The following is a 21,471-nucleotide window of genomic DNA, read 5'->3' as shown; positions in this document are numbered from 1 at the left end:
TATAGACAAAACTCTGTTACTTGCATGTTAATGTAATTCCTAACTGATCCACAGGGCTTTCTCTTTTTTCTCAAAAAACTGTCACTCTTTTCTTCCAGACTAATGGTCAGAGGTAAGGTACAGACTAGTAGCATGAGAAGGTAGAATTTAGGCTTAAAAGGATTGCCTTTAAGACAAATCAGAGACACTGCTTCAAGCAGCAGCTAATAAGCTTATTTATTCACTTATTCAAACTAGAAATCCTATCTTACAGGTATTTACAGGTAATGTTTATAGAATTTCTTACTCCCCAAAGGTGGAGAAAGTGGGAAATATAGCTTTTATAAAAAAATATTTGGATAAATTCTTGATTGGACTCATAATGCATCAAGGGAAGTCAGAAGTTTTTGGCAATCCCTCTCTACTTCACATCAGGAGGGCCATGCTGTGTGTTCTCACTAAATACACTTTGATGGCTAGAAGTTCACTGTCGTCTTGACCAGAGAGTATCTCGTAGAAGGGCCCTTACGGCCTAAGGAATAATGTGTGCAGGATAGAGAGGACAGGTCCCTGCAGGAGCACTCACTGCCTGTGACTAAAGTAGTGGGTGGTACATGGCACAGACGACACACAGCCACCACTGAATGAGGACATTGATAAATGAATGACAAGCAACAGGATATATTGGAGTACATGAAGATGCCATTTGGTGTAAAACTAATTACTGAACTTGTTTTTCCAAAAATGCTTGTTGTGGCTGTTGAGCATGCATTGTACATGTGCTTTCAGTATTTACTATGTCCCAAAGACAAGAACAGTGCCCTTAAACATAAGGATGTAACTTCCCCTACACTGGGCATTTCCTTAAGGATAAGCATCTCTCCCTAGGATTGGAATTGATTGCTGGCCTGCTGCACTCACCTTGTGACCACCCACCTTAAGACCACCAACTCGCTGTGTTCCCAGAATTGCTGTGCCAGCAAAGCAATCTCGTGACTATTGTAAAAGGGACATTCCAATCATATGTGATACATGCTCTTTGATGGTACATAACCACTCTGTGTACCCCCACTTCTTTGGAGTGCTCCATTGCTTTGTGAAAGGACTCTCCCAGGCTACATGGTCCTCAGAACTGACTCCTAGTAAACTCACCCCAATTTTGATTTACAGATTGGATTATTTGCACTGTCAACATCAAACAGGATTCTTTTCTTTAGCTGTGCTCAGCAAACATTTACAGATTCCTGCTCTCTGACAGGTGCTGTGCTGGGCCTGGGAGAGGAGGACCGGCAAGACGCAGTCGCTGACCATCTCAGATGGCAGGCTCAGCATTCCCAGCTCAGGTTCTAACTCTGACCCTGGCGAAGGGAGGAAGTGTGTTCCGAAGCGGCCCTCAGCAGTTTAAAGGCTGGTGAATAAATGCCAGTTTCACACAGAGGAAACACTGAACCAGAGCATTTTTCTCTTCTGCTGCCACAGAATCTCGCTGCTTATTTGCCCACCAAGGATGCTCCTCTCTGCAAGTCAGACCTAACGAATTTGCTTTCTTTCCCAAGAGGGGCCTACACTCAAGGAATCAGCAGAAGGACTAAGTAAGCAGAGCATCAGAACACTGCGTCCCAGGCCTGGGTGAGCACTACCGCCATAAACCTTGGTAAACCATTACTTGGAGACTCAGTGTTCTCATCCCTAAAACGAGGAGCTAGGAAGTGCGCTCTATGCAAAAAGTTTGAAAACTTTTTGAAAGTCGGCAAGGGCAAACGTCTGAGACCAGAGGCTGCGACCGTGTCCATCACTCCACGGCTTCAGTAACCGCTTTCACGCCAGCTCTCCACGCCCTTCCACACCGCCCGGCCCGCCGCAGACGTCGGGGACTGCGCGCGTGCACCGTAGAGGCCCCTCTCGCTTCCCGTCGCTTCCCTTTCCGCCTCGGCCCCGCCCAGCCCCATCACTTCCGGTTCAGCCCGGGAACGGCCCGGGCGCTTCCGGGCCCTGTTTCTCTGGCCCGCCCACTTCCCCAACGCTCCCGCGGCTGTCCCGGTTGCTGGAGAGGATAGTTGCCAATAAAGTTTTCCTGTTTCAAAGGCGGGCGATTGGGCAGGGCACGGCTGCCTCCCCCTTGCTGGTGGCCCGCAGTTCCTCTCGGCTACGGGCAGCGAGCCTCAGGGCGCCATGGCCAGGGGCCGCGGCGGCCGGGCGCGGGTGAGGCCGCCTGTCGCTGCCCGCGCGCTCCCGTGGCTTCTCGGCCCGCCGGCGCCCGCCTCCGCCTGAGCGCAGCCCTCCGCGCCCGCGGGCCTCCTCGCCCGGGCCCATGGCCTCCGAGGCGCCGTCGCCTCCGTTGTCGCCGTCGCCGCCGCCCTCCCCCGAGCCTGAGCTGGCGCAGCTGAGGCGGAAGGTGGAGAAGTTGGAACGCGAGCTGCGGAGCTGCAAGCGGCAGGTGCGGGAGATCGAGAAGCTGCTGCACCACACGGAGCGGCTGTACCAGAGCGCCGAGAGCAACAACCAGGAGCTCCGCACCCAGGTGCGCGCCCCGCAGCCCGGCGAGGCCCCCGAGAGCCTCGCGGGCTCCCCGGCAGGGCCCAGATCGGCCTGATAGGTGCTCGAGAGAAGAAGTTCAGTGCTATTGTAATTCCGAGTAGCTGTGCAGCAAACCTGAGCTCGGCCCCTGGGTTCAGACGAGTGCGTGAGCCGCGCCTACGGCCGGCGTGGCTTGAACGTCAGCGCTCTAGCCCGTTTGTCTTCCTGGCTCGTAACGGCCCCTTGGCACTGGGCGTGTGTGTAATGTTTTGTTCTAGATTACTTCTGAGTTTGTTAAAGCGCTGGACTTGAGTCCGAATCCCGTCACTCACTCTCTGGGTGTGTGACCTGATGCCGAGCCTCAGGTGCCCTTAAAATGAGAACGCTGGCACCCCGCAGGGGAAGGTGACAGCACCTAAGCGGGAACAAACTGTCTTACAAGCTGTTGAACACTAGGTATGTGTAAGGTTGCTCTGGGCGTGTATCATCTTGAGTTTTCTGGTGGAAGTAGGGAAGATAAAACTTTCTTTGTTAGAGACACTAACCAGCTAAGTTCAATTTCATAAAATACGGTATAGACAGATACTCAAACTGTCACACTTTTTTTTTTTTTACTTTTGGACGGGAGCATAATAAATTTTCCAGCTTGATTTGTTGGGCACTTGCAGCCTGTCCCAGCAGGTTATTTTCACATCGCTATTTATTTCCATTCAACTGTTGCCCAGTCCTTTGGAATATATTGGTACATTTCCTAAAACCACGTGTGTAGGCTGAACACTAAAACGTCATCGAACTTAATGCGTTGTTATCAAATGGTCTATGAAAATAACTGCTGAGTTGCAGTGACTTGGTGTGCACGTGTATAAAGTTGTTAACGTTATGACATTGTAGAAAATTTGTGTTTGTTTACTCAACAGCTGGTTCTTGAACACCTACAGTGCTAAGGACTGTGCTAGGACACTGGAGATGGAGTTAAAATATTGTGGGGGGAAGGGGAGCAAAATATCACAGCCTTTTAAAAACCCTTTTATAATTCTAACTTGTTCGAGGACTGCCTGCCATAGAGATCCTAAAAGAAAACATTTTTGCTAATCCTTGAAGAGCCAGTGTTTTGCTTATTAGTGGTAATTTGGTGGGCCAATGTGAAAAATTGAAATGTATAGAAATTCTCAACTCTACAGGCCATAGTGATAACTCCTCCTTGCTCTCTTCCTAGTCAGCCTCCCTGGTGGCCGGTGGAGTTTGGTGGTTGACTGTCATCCTAAATTACTAAATTGTGTTTTTTTCTGGAGCAGTAAAAAGTTGTCTTGAGAACTAAGGGTGAACGAGTAGAAAAACATAGTATGTACAAGCTTTGGAGTCAAAAGAATCTTGTCCAAATTACTTTGTCTCTTTAGGTTTCTCACATGTATAGTGGGGATTAGGGCAACTAATTTGTAAGGTGGTTGTAAGAATTAACGAGATGTTATCCAGAGTAGCAAGTATACTGTGTAGCATGTAGCAGATACTGAATAAGTGATCTAGTTCATAGTAATGGTGGTAGTAGGCAGATCCAGAATTGGGCGAGGCAATCAGTAGCCTAGGGCGCAAAATTTAAGGGAGCACTCACCCTCAGGTACAGAGCTTGTACTTGAGTGAAGCTGCAAGTGAGTGCCTCCTTAAATTTTATGCTCTGGCTGCTTTACTTGCTTCCAGCCCTGGTAGTAGCAGATCTGATAAATGATGAAGTACCTAGATAATCTGTATACAATCAGTTTTATCACCTTTCTCGTTTTAAGGTCTCTATATCATTAAAGAAATACTCAGAAGCCTGTTTTTTAGTTAGTTGCATGCTTATAATAGATGTCTCATATTGAGATGCTGTCCGACGGAGGTGTGTTGAGGCTGCTGCTCATCTGTTTGTGGCTATTTTACACTCTGTAGCTCCAGCCTCGGCACAGGGAGGTCAGATGCTCCTCCGATGAGGCATCCATCTTCCCTTCTGCGGTTATTTAGTCGTAAGACTACCATGTGAAAAAAAAAGTACATTAAAGCTTATGAGCGGCTTACTGTATTTAAGTGAACACTTATTTCAGGTGGAGGACACGGAATGCTATTAGATGATTTAGTTCAACGAATAAGAGTTAATATTTTTTTCCTAATTCTTTAGGGAGAACTAACAGATTGAAATATTAGTATAAAATATTCTTATTTGTTAAAGGATTTGTTCACAGAGTCCTATTAATTTACTCAATCTGATTTTTGGAGGGGGTATTTTGAAGTTTAGCAACAGAGTATAAGAATAAAAACATCTCCCCCGCAAAAGTAAAAGGTGAAAGCAAGTCAATTTTAGTATTTTTAGTTTTTCTGAAAAGGAAACTAGCTGTTTGGGTACTTCTCTAAATCTTTTTCCCAGAAAAGTAGTTATTGTAATTTCAGGAGAATGATGTGTATATTAGATTGCTATATGATTTATTTTTCCTAAAGCCTTGTTTTCTTTTAGGTAGAAGAGCTCAGCAAAATACTCCATTGTGGAAGAAAGGAAGATAATAGCAAGTCTGATGTAGAAGTACAAACAGAGAACCACCCTCCTTGGTCCATCTCAGGTATGCAGCTTGTAGGGATGATAGCCCAAGACTGTTGCATTCAGATCATGCTAACGTAGAGTTGTCTGTAACTGTCAAATAGGCAAACTAGATACATAGGAGAACTGTTAGAATGTTGCCTTCTTGCCATATGATATGGTATTTTCACATAATCCATTTGCTCTTCTGGTGGGAAAGTAGAGTGGTATTGTCATTCCCATAAATACATAATCCTGCTAATGTGTTTTCAGCGGCACATTCACTGAGTAATTTTTGCCGTGCTGTGAGCCATCTACTCTTGTCTGGCCTTCCTTGTGACTAGAGGCATATGTTTCCTTGTTGACGCATTCCACTTGGCATTGTGTTCTGTGCCAGTCTCTTAGGCCTTTATGGGAAGGGTGAGTCCGCTGCCGTGGCCGCATCAGTGGCATTATGTTGTGAGGCAAAATAACTCAGCAACTGAGTTTTATTAAATTGGGACCACAAGAAATCATCCTTCCCATTATTTTTCCTTGTTTTATTCAGTACATAATTTAGCTAAATGGCTAAGCACGGCAATAGTATTAACATTACATATCTGTATGATATATTTTTTAAAAAGTCAGCGTCTTGAGAGAAATTTGACAGAAAAAGCAACCCTTGACACATTGTCTTTATTCCATTGTCATTTAATACAAAACAACATTAAGATATGTGGTTGGAAGTTAAGTGTTGCTAATTTTTTTCTACAGAACACAACCTGTCTACCTGTTTTCTTTTTTCCTCTTGCTGTGGAAAATCCAAATCTGCTTACCTTTTTTTTCTTTTTAGCTTGACAGCTACTGAAGGTGACATGAGAATCAAAGACATATATTTCTGCGGATTTATCTGCACCATAAATGTTAATCTGTTAAAATGTGTACAGTTGTAAAAATATGATTTATTTGCAGTGTGTGCTGTTTTGTGTTCAGTGCCTGTGTTTTGGAATTCAGTCCTTTTTACATACACTATTCTAATGTGGTATCACTTGATTTGTTTTTGCTACAGATTATTATTATCAAACATACTATAAGGATGTTAGTCTTCCAGATAAAGTGACTGAACTTTCAGTTCAGCAAGATCAGAATATTGAACCTTCTACTTTTAATTCTAAAGACCAGTCACAAATAGAAAATGATGCTTACACTGGTACTGATATAACAGAAAATGTTAAATGTGGACGAGAGGACCATTTTGCCTCACATTCACAGGTAATAAAATGCTTAACATGAAACTGTTGATGCCCAAGAACTTGTCTGTCTTTGTTGTTATTTTATAGAAAAAAGACTTCTTTGTTCCATCAAAACATATACAGGGTTTGTAAACATTCTGTGTATAATTATGCAGTGAGTACAGTTTTTGAGAAACAAAAGTTAGAACTTGTTCACATGTATAATTGTTTTCCTACTCGGTTGTGTTCCAAAAATTTATGATGTATAGTATATAAACTAAAACAAAGAAAATTTGTCAGTATGTTTTGACTCAACCAAAACATTTTGGGGCAAGAACCACAATACCGTGTTCACAACAAAATTTTTTTAATGCTTCCTTTATGTCCCATGTCCTGCAACTGTTCAGATTTCCCTGAATGTTTTATAAATTTGTTTCTCCAGTTTGGAGCAGGAGCCCAGTAAGGTTCATACGGTACAACTGTTTGATGTGTGATATAGCTCATGTAATCTATAGCTTTCTTCTCTATCTCTCTTTTAAATTTTTTTTTCCCTTTGAACCTATAATTATTAGAGAATCTAGATCATTTGTCTTAAAAACTATTTCAGAGTCTGTTTTTTGTGGCTTGCTTTCCTATGGTATCAGGCATTTATTTTTGAGTAATGGTCACTCACTTTTAGTGTCTTTAAAACTGGGTGAAAATTGAATTAACTGATACATTAGTAAATATTTTTAAAAGTGGATCAAATTGTAATTTGTAGCTACCCCTTTCCATTGCAGAAATCGAGGTCTGATTATTTAAAATAGTTTTTAAGTCTATCATTTCAAATTCTGCCAACTTTTAAATTGATATAAGGGAGTTTTTGTTTTACCTGACATGAATGTATCTTACCTAGGAGCCAGCATCTGCATTAGCAACTGAAGATACATCCTTAGAAGGTGCCTCATTAGCTGAAAGTTTGAGAGCTGCTGCAGAAGCTGCTGTGTCACAGACTGGATTCAGTTATGATGAGAGTACTGGGCTGTATTTCGATCACAGCACTGGTTTCTATTATGATTCTGTAAGTATCTCAGAGCTTTTAATACTGTATGGTTGTACACTTAGCTGCTTGATGCCAAATATTAAACCCTCAGCTGAATTAAGAAAAGCAAGGAGCTGCACCTAAAAATTATGTTTGATTCAAAGCTGTTTGACAAGAATAAAGAATTATAAAATAGCTTATGATGCTACACTTCTAGGTTTTTAATTAAATAAGTTAATTGTGATTATTATTTTAGAGTCCAATAACTGTTTATATGTAAACTAACAGAAAAATGTTAGAGCATTTATTAATAAAAGCAGACAACTGCATTGTTGTAAAATGTTTATGAACTAAACTAACATTTTTTTCATAGAATTGATAAGGAAGTGACATTGTTAATTCTAGGCTTGGGGTGAAATTTTTTTTTGTTTCAAATAGTTATATCTTTATGAATCCATTTGAGGCCACAGAGGGAATTTTTTTCTTGAATTCTCATAGCATGTTTATTGTTAGTCCTTGTTTTATATTCTGTGGCTTTTAAACATTTCACTTTTTAAAAATCAATCTGTTAACAGTGAAAACTAGGGAATTCGTGTGGAATCAGAAATGTCATGGACCTCTGACTAGGACAGAACCAGAAAATAAAATTGTTGACTTAAAATACAGTGTTATGGCTGTCGAAGTCTAGTACTTAATTGGATTTTATTCAGGATTTGATGACGATGATGATGGAACTCACATACCCATGTGCCTCAACCTCAGCGGTTTAGGCATGTGATCTGGTCCTCAGGAGTTAGAGAATGTAGTGCCCAAAGTGGAGCAGATGTTTGTCATTCCAGTTACTGGAACTGTTGCTAACTGATCTAGGGAACATAGTGATAACACTAAGTATCTCAGTTAGATAAGGGGTTTCATTAGCTTGTCGGTTTGTTCTTGGTATACTGGGTAATTCCTTTGTAAGGAGAAGGTTTTCTTTCACAGGAGTATGCTAATTGACAATGGTAATTAATACCCAGAAAATTAATGCTTAAACTCTTATTACCAAAGACAGTAGCTATTACTTATTTGGTTTCTAGGAAAAAAACACAGTTTTCAAGTAAATGACATTAATCTTCACCATTCTTCTACCTTCCTTCCTGTATCTTTCTTCCTGACATCTCTTCTGGAAATGGTTAGTTACACTCTGCAGGTTATATGTCTTAGTAAATTAGGGACCTCATTGTTTTGGCATTTTTGTTGTGCTAGTTTTCATTTTATTTTAATTAAATAAAAATTTAAAAATATTTTTGGAAATGTCTATATTTTGGAGTGAAAGACATAACAGATTAAAAAAGGTTTGAGTTATAAAAGTTCTCTTATCACTAGAAGTAAAGATTAGAATGCTTCCATTCAGTTTTTTAGTTAAGGGAAGGATAGTGAAAATTCAAAATATTTTTGTAAGAGATCTGCAAAATGGATTAAAGACAATAAATTGCAGTAGTATCAACAGTGAGAAGAACGAGTTACTCCTTTTCAGGAAGTTTTATTTGCTTAATCTCAGTATACATAAGATATTTCCAGGTCTGATCTGCATGGCTTTATGATGTAAATAAAATATAGACTGTTCAGTTAAATCTTGGTTATAGAGTACTGGCCTATAGATATAGGCCTGTAGCTAGAGGCCATTACAGTGTCTGTACCTATAGTACAATACCTAATAAATTCAGATGATTACATAATTTTATCTTTATACTTTTCATCCATAATTTGCCAAAACTCATTTCTGCATGGCTACTTTACACATAAGTCTTACTTAGTTACTTACTGTAGAATTAATTAGTGAAGACAATTGTTGCTCAATTTATTTATATAGAATGTTATGTTGTAGTATTTATGAGCTTAATTTTACTTTCAAATTTTTCTTCAGGACTTTTAGTCATGAATATTAAAAGGCAAATCTTTGTTTTATGACATTGAGAGGAGTGGTTTGGGGGTTTATACTGCCAAACCATTACTGTGTAGTCATAAAGATAAGGGGTCTGGAGTTGCTTTTATATGCTCAGCTTTTTCTGACGTATGCCTTAGTTTTCATGACTTCTGGAAGGTTTCTTGTTATCATTTTTCAGTAATGTATTGAGTCATATGAAATGGCTATTTCTATAGGTAAAAAAATGGTCATATATTGGCAGTTTCATGAGATTCAATTTAATATTTAAATTTATTCATTGTTCCCACTAGGAAAATTAGAGCAGCTATTGAATGGTAAAGTATTTTGGAAAGTTACAAGCATTTTTCATTTTGTTATCTTTATTCCTTATCTTCAGAAAGTACCATAGTTCTTATAAGAAACATTTACTATATTTGAATATATTTGGCATTTCTGTTGTTTATTCTTGTATTGCATTTCATCTTACATGAATAAAACTTACTGTTCTCTTGACTTTGAAAGGAAAATCAACTATATTATGATCCTTCCACTGGAATTTATTACTACTGTGATGTGGAAAGTGGTCGATATCAATTTCATTCTCGAGTAGATCTGCAACCTTATCAGACTTCCGGTGCAAAACAAAGTAGAGATAAGAAATCGAAGAAGAAAAGAAAGGATCCAGATTCTTCTACAACAACTGAGGAAAAGGTAGGGGCTGGCCTGGTGATGTAGTGGTTAAGTTTGTGTGCTCCACTTCAGCGGCCAGGGGTTCACAGGTTTGGATCCTGGGCATGGACCTACACACCGGTCATAAAGCCATGCTCTGGCACTGTCCCACATACAAAATATAGGAAGATTGGCACAGATCTTAGCTCAGGGACAGTCTTCCTCAAGCAAAAAGAGGAAGATTGGCAACAGATGTTAGCTCAGGCTTGATCTTCTTCACTAAAAACATAAATAAATAAGTAAATAAGGAAAAGGTAACGTCTTCATCATTTTTTAAATTTACATAATGGTGATATCATAATTAAGCCAAAAGTTTTGATGAAGCTGAAAATCCTTCGGTAACTCTGTATTTCAAACATATCCATTAAGATAGCAAGGTATCAGAATCTGTCAAACAAGAAGCAGTCACACGGAGCAAACATGGACTTTTTCACAAATTCTGTCACTAGAAATAGAAAGGATTTCTTAAAGTTTGAAGGAAGTAGATTTAGGGCAGATAAAATACTCATGTTGTCTAATTTAGAAGAACATTCAGACTCTCTATTGATAAGTTGATGTCAGTGCACAATACACAGTAAAAGAAAAACACTGTTTATAAGTAGACATAAGTAAAATTCAACTTTCTTAGTCATATTGAGCAATTTCTTACCTATTATGTTAGCAAACATTAAAAAAATCCATTGCTAGCAAATATAGATTAGGTACATAGTCATTAGGAGTGTAAATTGGTATCTATTTGGAAAATTGATGGCTGTTTATATCAGTAACCATAAAAAAGTTCATATTCTTTAACTGGAAAATCTTGTTTTCCTAATTTATTTTTTTAAAAATCCTAAAGAAAGAAAAATGCCTTTGTATAATTATACAACAGTATTCATGAGAACAGAAAAAAATTGAGTTCAAATGGCCCACAAGATACTGCTAGCACATTTAATTGACAAAGCATTATTTAGACCTTAAAGTGGTAGTTTATGAAGATAGGGGAGGGCCGGCTCTGTGGCCAGGTGGTGAAGTTCACATGCTCTGCTGCGGCGGCCCAGGGTTCAGATCCTGGGCGCGGACATGGTGCCGCTCGTCAGGCCACGTTGTGGGCGGCGTCCCACATCCCACAGCTGGAAGGACGTGCAACTAAGATATACGGCTGTGTACAGGGGTGTTTGGGGAGATAAAGCAGAAAAAAAAAACAAAAGATTGGCAATAGTTGTTAGCCCAGGTACCAATCTAAAAAAAAGAAAGAGGGGAATTTTAAAAATGCTTATGATACAATGTTAAATTTAAAGAAGGAAAATATTTAAAATGTTATCAGTGCTCTTATTTCTACTCCCTAATCAGATAAGGTTAATGGTTTATAGGCAGGAAAGGAGGCTTGTTATATGGCGTTTTGTGAATTGTGGCAATTATTAGATACTTAACTCTTGAAATTTTATGTTTTTCTCTTCTTAACCAAAGAAAAATTTTTAAATGTATAATACTAGTGAAGTTCAAATATAGAATTGGGATTCTGTTGGATTTATCTTCTATTCTGTATTTGATTTGTTGCTATTTCTCTATTATTTTCACTGATAATACTTAGAAGAGTATATGACTAAAATACTAAAAATGATTTTTCCGTTTGCTTTCAAGACCTCTGTTGTAATGACTCCTAACTGTTACGAGTGGTTGAACTGTTTGAAAGGGTAGGTAGTGAAAGTACACCTCCCTAGCACTGAGAACAGAACACATGGGGGTCTGCAGATGACCTTCTCTGACAGAGTAGAGATTGAAACTTGAAAGTGGTCTGTGGGATTTTGATCCTGCTTAGTTCCCATAACTGCTCATCTTCAGCATCCTTCTTTGAATACATGTGAACTCCAGGACAGGGACTTAAGAAAATCCCTGATGTAATTTTGAGAATTTCCTGATGATTCTAAAAGGTAGCTGTGAAGCATAGGAGACCAGTTAAGACATCCTCATCTTTTTATTTTTTAAGATACTCTTGAGCCTCACTCTTTGGAAGTAGAGGGTATGTGGAAGGAAGGGAGTTGGGTGAGGAGATTGGAGTAAATAACTTGAAATATGCATTTATGCTTCAATGCCCACATATAGGCCCCCTTTCTCATCTCTTAATGAATATTTAACATTCTGGACTGGCAAATAGTTTTTAAAAAGTTGCATCTCTGACAGTTTCACTCGTTGTTCTCCTCCGTATCTTGTCCTATAAGCAGTAATAATAATAAAATATACAGATTGGAAACTGCTTTTTTTATTAAGTATATATAGATATGGGAATTTTTTGCTATAATTCACAGTGGCCTTTAAAGCTCTTCATAGTTTTTCAGCTCCTTGCCCTTGTTCTTGTCCTTGGTGAGTTTGTATTGCTGGAAGTTTATATAGTTTATCACACTGCGAGTGTTTAGCCAGTCTCTAAATTGAATTTATGTTGCAATTAAAAATGTGTTTAAGATGCTCTCATATTTTATAACATAACAGGAGAACTCACATCATGTTGCTCTAAGGGAGAAAGAAATTTAGAGTGTGTTACAAGTGAAAGGAAAAAGAGGGAAATAACTCTGCTTCTTCTAAGGTTAAAATAATAGATTTATTCATTTGTTGTAAGGCATGCCCACTATACGTGTATAATAAATAGTAAAAGGCTTATGCTAGGTAAGTTGGAATTTCGGAATAAAAAAGGTGTAACTGATTCATCTGTACTTTAAACTGTTGTGTATTATCCAACCAACTCTATAAAATACTAAATTTTACAAAACTACTGTTCTGCTACATTAGAATCTTTAAATTCCTGCCGAAATTAAAGCCAATTCTGTATTTTATGTATGTTGACTTGATAATTGGTTAAAAGTTCAAGAAGAAAATTTAGGGTAGCTGTATTCTCAAGGCCTGCGCTGTCCAATAAGGTAGCCGTTAGCTACATGTGGCTGTTGAGCCCTTGAAATGTAGCTGGTCCTAATCAAGATGCTTGTAAGTGTAAACTACATTCAGTTTTGAAGACTTAGTACATAAAGTCCATGTGAAATATTTCCTTAGTAAGTATATTGAATAAATGTTAATATTTATATAAATAATAATATTTTGTAAATATTGGGTTAGATAGAATAAAAAAATGAATTTAACCTGCTTTTAACATGGCTACTAGAAAGTTTTAAAGTATAAATATGGCTTGCATTATATTTTTATTGGACAGTATTGGTCTAGGCTGTTGTGTGGTCCAAGCAATAAGCAATGAGGTCCTTGACTGGGACACTTAGGACATTGAGAATAGATAAGGAGAGAACTGGGATAAATTGTAAACATAGTCTACAGTGCTTGGTAATTGATTCCACGTGGTGGGTAAGGTGATGTCAAAGATAACTGAGATTTTTGATGTGGATGGTAATGTCATTGATCAAGAAAGGAAACATGAGAGGAAGAGAGCATACAGATAATAGCTATTGTTATTTCACTGTACATGTATCTTCACTAATTCACTGAAACATTTAGCATTAAATGTTATAAAATGGCCATGTTTAAGATTATTCTCCCCTGTTCCCACCTCCCCACCCACCTCTTTCTAGGATTTGAATTCAGAAGATCAAAAAGCATCCAGTGTTGAACATATAAACTGCAATGAGGGAGAAGATTTTGCAACTGTGAAGAAGAAGGCCAAAATAGACATTCATTACAAAAATAGTCCCCCCAAATTCACTGTTCCAGTTAGTGGAAAGACTGTAGAATCTCTTAATGAAAACACCTATAATTTGACTTCGTTTAAAGAGGAGAAAATCGTAGAGACTGATAGTGAACCAGAAGAAGGTGAAATTACAGATTCTCAGACCGAGGACAGTTATGATGAAGACATGACCAGTGAAGACAGTGTAACTGCAGAAGATACTGAGGATGAGGGTGAGTAAATAACCGTCATTCAATTTTATGCAAATTACCCAGTCTGGCGGTTGTCAAAGAGCAATGCAGTTACAAATGTTAGTAAGTCATAACGTAGCCGCCGAAGAGTAAACTGTTTTAATGACGTTACTGAAAACTACGTGGGCTACCACTTGGTTGTTTTCAGAGAGTAGAATGTGAATATGTGATACATACTTGGACCTTAAAGTTTCATTGCATGAATGGCTTAGTCAGTAGAACACAATATCCAGTTATCTCCATTCTAATCCTAAAGAATGTATTAAGTCTATTTTAGTGGGTTAGATATTTGTAGTCCACTTTTGTAATTGAGGGGGAAAGAACAAATTGCCTGTAAAAAGTATAGTCCATGAATTCAGCTACATAAGTGTTATAGTAAATCTAATATTATTTTACTTGAGAATATGGAAACATACTTTTAAAACTCAGGATTTCGTATTAGGGAATTGAACTTATTTTGGCCTTATGGAATTTCTCTCACTCTTTTTTAAAAAGTGGACTCATTTTTTCTAACTTAATATAAAAATGCTTGTTGGCATTTTTTCAAATTTCAAAGCCTTAAAAAAAGCTGAGTTGATTCTTTTATAATTGTGATAGATACTGAATTTACTGAATACTTTTAGATTGATCCCTTTAAATTGGTAACAGTATTAAGCGTTTCTCAGTGCGTTTGTCATATAGCAGAATTTAAAAGGTGGTTTAAATATAATTAAGATTTTTGATCAATACATTTTTATTTTATGGATGCTTCTTCCTTATCCCTAGACATTTCTAATTTTTTTACATAGCATTTGAATTAATATTTACCCACTTCTTTCTTTGGCAGGTGAAGAAAAAATTTGGCCCCCGTGTATTAGAGTAATTGTTATTAGATCACCAGTGTTGCAGACAGGATCACTTTTTATCATTACAGCTGTAAACCCTGCTACAATTGGAAGGTAAAAATGTTTAATATTACTATATTTATCTATTTGTCTTTTTCCAATGGCTTGTACATTTCTTGAGCAATTATCATGTAATGTGCATGGTGCTTGTTGAATAGACAAAATATGACATCCACGTCCCTCCCTCCCTCACTGAAAAAATATTATTGACACTTACCTTTTGTCTCTTGCTTTTGAAAATCAGTCGAGGTTTGGGACTTCATGGTCCCAAAAGGGCTGCCTATGTAAAGAGGTAAAATCTTGGTGATACCTTCCACAGAGATTTTGTAATTTTCTTACCCTTTGTGCTGGTTCAAATTGCTTACCTAAAGCCAGTATTGGCCTCCTTCTCTGCTGCTTTTCTTTTACTCCTTTGTAATGCATAACCACTTGGTAGAGAGTTAGGTTTTAATCATGAATTGGATAATTTCCTTTCTTCCTAAAGGGAAAGATAATCATTAATTCAGATTTTATACAACATCTTAATTTTCTTTTCCTGGGGAAGATTCACCCTGAGCTAACATCTGTAGCCAATCTTCCTCTCTGTTTACTTGAGGAAGACTAGCCCTGAGCTAACATCTGTGCCAGTCTTCCTCTACTTTGTATGTGGGTCACCGCCACATGGCTGGCTGATGAGTGCTATAAGTCCAAACCCAGCATCTGAACCCATGAAGCTGAGCAGCTGAAGTGGAGTGTGCTGAATGTAACCACTGTGCCAGTGGGCCAGCCCCCTTAGTTTTAAATTCTTGCAGAATATTAGGTTCCTTTTACAGATAGTAATGGAATTGGGAACATAGCATATCTGGAATAAATGATTGACATTAGTACAAAGAATATCTTGTCCCGTTGGATGTTTATTAGCTCAGATAGATGTACCAAAGAATAGAAGTAATTCTGGAACCTCCCTTCAAACAGGAAATTTAGAGCAGGATTTAGGAAATGGGGCTTAGTGTGATAGACTTGCATTGTAGCATGGTCTTTTAAAACAAAAAACATCATCTTTTTAAACAAATTCTTTCCATGTCACTGTAAGTGCTGCCTCTGTATATGTATGCTTCAAAAATTACTAAAGAAATTTTCCTTAACTCTGCAGAGAAAAAGATATGGAGCATACTCTCCGAATCCCCGAAGTTGGTGTCAGTAAGGTGAGTACTTTGAGTTTTCAACTATAGTCCCCTAGATGTGTTTTATAAATCATCATTATGGCAGAAAGCTTAGGGTTTTTCCCAATTAATAGAAAGGTTAATAGTCAGTGTAGTAATGGTAATGAAATCAATGCAGATTTGTTTATTCCACTGCTTAAGAAAATAAAAATTCTTTATCACAATTTGGATAAATTATTTTTATTTTTAATTTCTTTTGGTAAGGAAGATTGTCCCTGAGCTAACATCTGTGCCAGTCTTCCTCTCTTTTGTATGTGGGATGCTGCCTCAGCAGGGCTTGTTGAGCAGGGTATAGGTCTGTGCCCAGGATCCGAACTCACAAACCCTGGGCTGCCGAAGAGGAGCACGTGAAGTTAACCACTATGCCACTGGGCCAGCCCCAAATTATGTTTAATTTTTAATAGTCTGGAGCAGAAGTAGATATTAATTTAAATATTAAAGTAATACCCATTTAACAAATATTTATTGAGTGAAATAAATATGCTAGATATTATGGCAGTTCAAAAATGAATCAGATGTTGATTCAGGCTGGTTTAGCAGACGGTTGCTTTGAGTCCAGAGTATTTTACAACCCAAGAACCATCTATCCTCGCGACCCAGGGCTCTCCATTTACAGCTGTTCTTAGTTGAGCCTCTAATGGTTTCAGGAAAAAGAACAGTTGAGTTTTCAGAACAAACAGTAAGAACCGAGTTGCAACTTAAGTTACAAGTAGAAAAAAACAAAAGGTTTAGCTGCTGACACTCTATATTTCTTTTTCTTTATTTTCTCTAGTTTTCCCCCTCCCTTCTATGGTTGTTATTTTTCCTTTTTTTTTTTTTGGTCTTTTTTTGGTCCTTTCATCATCTCTACTTTGTTTCTATTTAATGGACTACAATATGGATCTAAAGTATATATTTTATGTGGCTTTTTGCCTTTTGGGAATGAAATTTGTTTCCCATTATTAGTTTGAAAATCTAGTTATTTTTACTTTGTTTGGACTCATTCAGAGGGAAGGAAATCCTCTTCACGTGAACTCTGACCAAATTATTTTGCTTTTTTACTTTCCTATGACTTTGCTTTCTTCTACCTCCGAAGAAAACCCAGTCTATGACTTAAAGAGCAACGTCCTTCTCCCAGTCCAATCTGAAATATAGGTAGTTCTCTGGTGGCATTTCTGCTTTTTCTTTCTTTTAAACTAACATGTCCTCTGGCAGGGTGAATAATTTGTTAGCTGTGTGAAAGTAGAAAAGAGTTACAGAGGACAAGATAATTTTGAATAATTTAAGTTTGAAGTTCTTTTTTTTTTTCCCCCAAAGATTTTAGTTTTTTCCTTTCTCTCCCCAAAGCCTCCCCGGTACATAGTTGTATATTCTTAATTGTGGGTTCTTCTAGTTGTGGCATGTGGGATGCCGCCTCAGCGTGGCTCGATGAGTGGTGCCATGTCCACGCCCAGGATTCGAACAGACGAAACACTGGGCCACCTGCAGTGGAGCGCGCGAACTTAACCACTCAGCCATGGGGCCGCCTCCAAGTTTGAAGTTCTTTATATGTTAAGAAACAAATTTAAAAGGCAGACTAGGACAGTCAGACAAATATGACAAAATATATGTCCTTTATATTTTAAAAGCTGAAACAAATTCATTTTTTCAAACCCCACTGTGACACCAATAGGTAAATGAGTAAAGAACATAAATAAGCAATGCACAATAGAGGAAATATTGTGATTAATATATGAAAACCATTCCATCTTTCTAGTAATTTAGGAAATACAAATGAAGCCAAGATGTCAGTTTTCATTCAGCATATTTATTAATATCACTTCTGTTGGGAGCATAATTTAGAATAGCTCTTTGGAATAAGGTTTCAAGTCAAAAGACTTGATCCTATTTAAACTCTTTGATATAGTTATTATTACCCTAAACAATGCAATTGAAAAAAATGTGTGAAGGACATGAAGAGAAAATTTACAGAAAAGGAAACCCAGTGGCTAATAAACATGAGAAAAGTTTCAGCCTCAGTTGTACTCAGAAAATGCCAATTAAAATCACAATGATGAGATTTAATTTTACACCTATTATGCTTGCAAATCTAAAAATTCTAATAATACTGTGTTGATTAAGGCTGTATAGATCTGCAAGAATTCCTATAGACTGCTGTTGGGCATAAAAATTGTTACAACCACTTTGGAAAATGATATGGCAGTGTCTAATAAAGTTTAAGATTTGCATATACTATGGCTGAGCAATTTCATTTCTAAGTATATACCCCAGAGAAACATTTTCCTTGTCCACAGGAAGGTGGCGTGTTCATAGAAACGTTTTTTGTTTTTGCTGGGAAAGTTTTGCTTGGTAACATCTGTTGCCAATCTTCCTCTCCTCTTTTGTTCACCTCCCCAAAGTCTAGTACATAGCCGTATATTCTAGTTGTGGGTCCTTCTAGTTCTATGTGAGCCGCCACCATAGCATGGCTACTGACAGATGAGTGGTGTGGTTCCAAGCCTGGGAACTGAACCCAGACCACTGAAGCGGAGCGTGCCAAACTTTAACCACTAGGCCAGCAGGGCTGGCTCAGAAACATTTTAAATATAGTAAAACCTTGAAAAAACCTGGTTGTCCATCATCAGAAGAATATGTAGATTGTGGTACATCCGTACAATGGATTACCGTACGGCAAAATGGCACAACTGTCGACAACTGGATGCACCTCACAACATAATGTTAAATAAGCCAAAGAAGCAAAATGAAAGAAATGTATCGAGAGCATGCATTTGTCAGAACTCATCTAACTGTGCATTTAAGACCTATGAATTTTCCTTTATATAAATTATGATTCCCATTTATATCAAGTTCCAAACCAGGCAAAATAAACACATTGTTTATGGATACATACACATGTGGTGAAAGTATAAAGAGATGCATTGTGATTAAATAAACATCAGACCTCTGAAGAGGAAGGGTAGGGGTTAGACAGAGTAAGGTACACATTGATGGATAATAATTTTTCTTTTAAATATCTGAGGCAAAAACAGCAAAATTTATTAAAGCTGGGTCACAGGTAGACAGATTCAATATATTCTTTTTTGTGTTTGAAACATTTTATATGTTTATGTTTATGAAATTTTTTAAGAATAACTCCATTGAGAGAGAGTTCACATGCCATAGACAACTTACCCATTGAAAGTGTGTAATTTAAGGGTTTTTAGTGTATTCACAGAGTTGTGCAACCATGACCACAACCCATTTTAGAACATTTCATTATTATAAGAAGAAACGCCACTCTCTTGGTGTTCGGTCCCAATTTCCCCCAACTGCTGCAGCCCCAGGCAGCCACCAGTCTGCTTTTGTCCCTGTGGATTTGCCTGTTCTGCACGTTTGATATAAACAGAATCATATGTAGTCTTTCGTAACTAGCTTCTTCACCTGTCGTGTCTTCAAGATTCATCCATGTTTTAGCATATGTCAGTACTTCATTTCTTTTGTCACCGAATAATATTCCATTGTATATATAGACTACATGTAGTTTATCTATTCGTCACTTGATGGACTTTTGAATTGATTCCGCTTTTTGGCTCTGAAGAATAATGCTGCTATGAACATTTGTGTACAAGTTTTTGTTTGGATGTATGTTTTAATTTCTCTTGATAGATACCTAGGAGTAGAATTGTTGAGTCATATGGTAACTCTGTTTAACCTTTTGAGGAACTGCCAGACCCCTCCAAAGCAGCTGCACCTTTTTACATTCCCACCAGCAGTGTACTGTTTATGAAATTTTAAATTAAATATTTCTGCAGCTCTTTATCCAACTAAGTAGACATAGTGAGTACATGCCCAGTGTATGTGAGGCACTGTGTTATGTACTGAGTGGTAAACAAAACTGTAAACTAACGTAAGCAATAATTGTCAGCAGCACAGTGACATTCCTATGTGCAGTAACTTCCTGTGGTGTGAGTGTTAGTGCTCTGGAGCAAGGGGGCAGTGATTAGTCCCGAGTATCGAAATACTGGGAAACTTCTCTGAGAAGTTGACCCTGAGTGTTTCAAATACATTTTTGTATTAGGAGTTTTTAATGATATGGACAAATACTTACATTAGGTGAAAAAATAATTTCAATTGTATCTATAGTATAATCTCAACTCTCTTACAAAAGTAGAAAAGGTAGGGTACTACATTATTAATGGCAGTTATAGGTGGAATTATAGGTGCTTTTTTCTTTGGTGGCCTCCGCATTTCTACCAGAAGCATTGTAATACTTTTGTATTCAGGAAAATAAAGTATTAAAAATAATAAAAATTTATCAGAGACTAAAGTCCATCACATTCTATCAGAGAGGAATTGTTATCTAGGGTTAAAAAAAAAGTGTACTACTTTATAATTACCTGGTTTCTTTTTTTAAGTTTCATGCAGAAATTCATTTTGACCATGACTTACAAAGTTATGTCCTTGTGGACCAAGGCAGTCAAAATGGCACAATTGTTAACGGAAAACAGATTCTTCAGGTGAGTGTGTATGTACTAATTAATTACTTGCACATTATTATTATTATTATTTTTGCTGAGGAAGATTGGCCCTGAGCTAACATCTCTGCCCGTCTACTTTGTATGTGGGCCTCTTGCCACAGCATGGCTTGATAAGCAGTGGATGGGTCTGCACCTGGGATCTGAACCAGCAAATCCTGGGCGGCCGAAGCGGAGTGTGCAGACTTAGACCATGGTGACACTGGGCCAGCCGCATGCACGTTATTTTTAAAAACCAAACTAAATTTTGTATTTTTTATTTTTTTGGGGGGGTGAGGAAGATTGGCCCTGACCTGACATCTGTTGCCAATCTTCCTCTTTTTGCTGGAGGAAGATTGTCCCTGAGCTAAAATCTGTGCCAGTCTTCCTCCACTTTGCACGTGGGATGCCGCCACAGCATGGCTTGATGAGCAGTGTGTAGGTCTGCGCCCAGGATCCAAACCCATGAATCACGGGCCACCGCATGGAGCATGGGAACTTAACCACTGCACCACCAGGCCAGCCCCTGATCTAGAGCTTTTTATTCTTGAAGGCCATGGTTATTATACACATTTGGTTTAGATCCGCGTTCAAGCCCAAATGTGTTTTGTGGAAGGAATTCCCAGAAAGGACTAAAAAAAGTATTTAATAAGTGGATACTTGACTGTTGAGTTTGACTTCTAATTATGCATCTATGCCTTACTTTTAGAGAGAAATGCATTTTAAAGCTCTTCAGAGTAAATGTTGTTATAGCAACTTTAGGGGGCCTCCTTTTTTGTGTGTGTATGTTTTTTAAAAAATTGTTTTAATGGAAATGTTGCTCAAGTAGAAACTCCTTGAAGGCAGGGGCTATCTCTGTCCACTTAACTCTTATATCCCCAACATGTGGCAAAGTGCCTGGCACATAAGAAGATAAGATACAGAAGAGAGGGAGGGAGGCCTTATTTTTAGTCTATAAGATTCAGAAATGAAATAAAACTGAATTGTCAAGAGAAAGGAAGAGGAAAAGGGGAAATGTGATACGCTTACCTCCTTTACACGTCACCTTTTGACTGTGGTGGTTCTTCGTTTTGGTGATAGATTGTTTGGAGTTTGGGTTGGGTGTTTCTCT

General features: G+C 38.1%; 1 protein-coding gene across 3 annotated transcripts in view; it reads left to right on the top strand.

The window, feature by feature from the left end:
* Positions 1–802: 802 nt before the first annotated feature.
* Positions 803–21,471, top strand: part of AGGF1 (angiogenic factor with G-patch and FHA domains 1) — a 31,337-nt gene continuing 10,668 nt past the window's right edge. The window contains exons 1-9 of one of the 3 annotated variants that reach the window (XM_046666045.1): positions 803–2,500; positions 4,979–5,081; positions 6,087–6,289; positions 7,145–7,309; positions 9,699–9,887; positions 13,457–13,784; positions 14,629–14,740; positions 15,819–15,870; positions 20,262–20,363. In XM_046666045.1, coding sequence (XP_046522001.1) covers positions 2,291–2,500; positions 4,979–5,081; positions 6,087–6,289; positions 7,145–7,309; positions 9,699–9,887; positions 13,457–13,784; positions 14,629–14,740; positions 15,819–15,870; positions 20,262–20,363 — 1,464 coding nt within the window. In that variant the 5' untranslated portion in view covers positions 803–2,290. The remainder of the gene's footprint in view (positions 2,501–4,978; positions 5,082–6,086; positions 6,290–7,144; positions 7,310–9,698; positions 9,888–13,456; positions 13,785–14,628; positions 14,741–15,818; positions 15,871–20,261; positions 20,364–21,471) is intronic. The other 2 variants (XM_046666044.1, XM_046666043.1) reach the window with 2 other exon arrangements.

Source organism: Equus quagga, chromosome 7, assembly GCF_021613505.1.
Source record: "Equus quagga isolate Etosha38 chromosome 7, UCLA_HA_Equagga_1.0, whole genome shotgun sequence".
Classification (NCBI taxonomy): Eukaryota; Metazoa; Chordata; class Mammalia; order Perissodactyla; family Equidae; genus Equus; species Equus quagga.
Note: the sequence above shows the minus strand (reverse complement) of the source record. Positions and strands in the feature narration are given on the sequence as shown.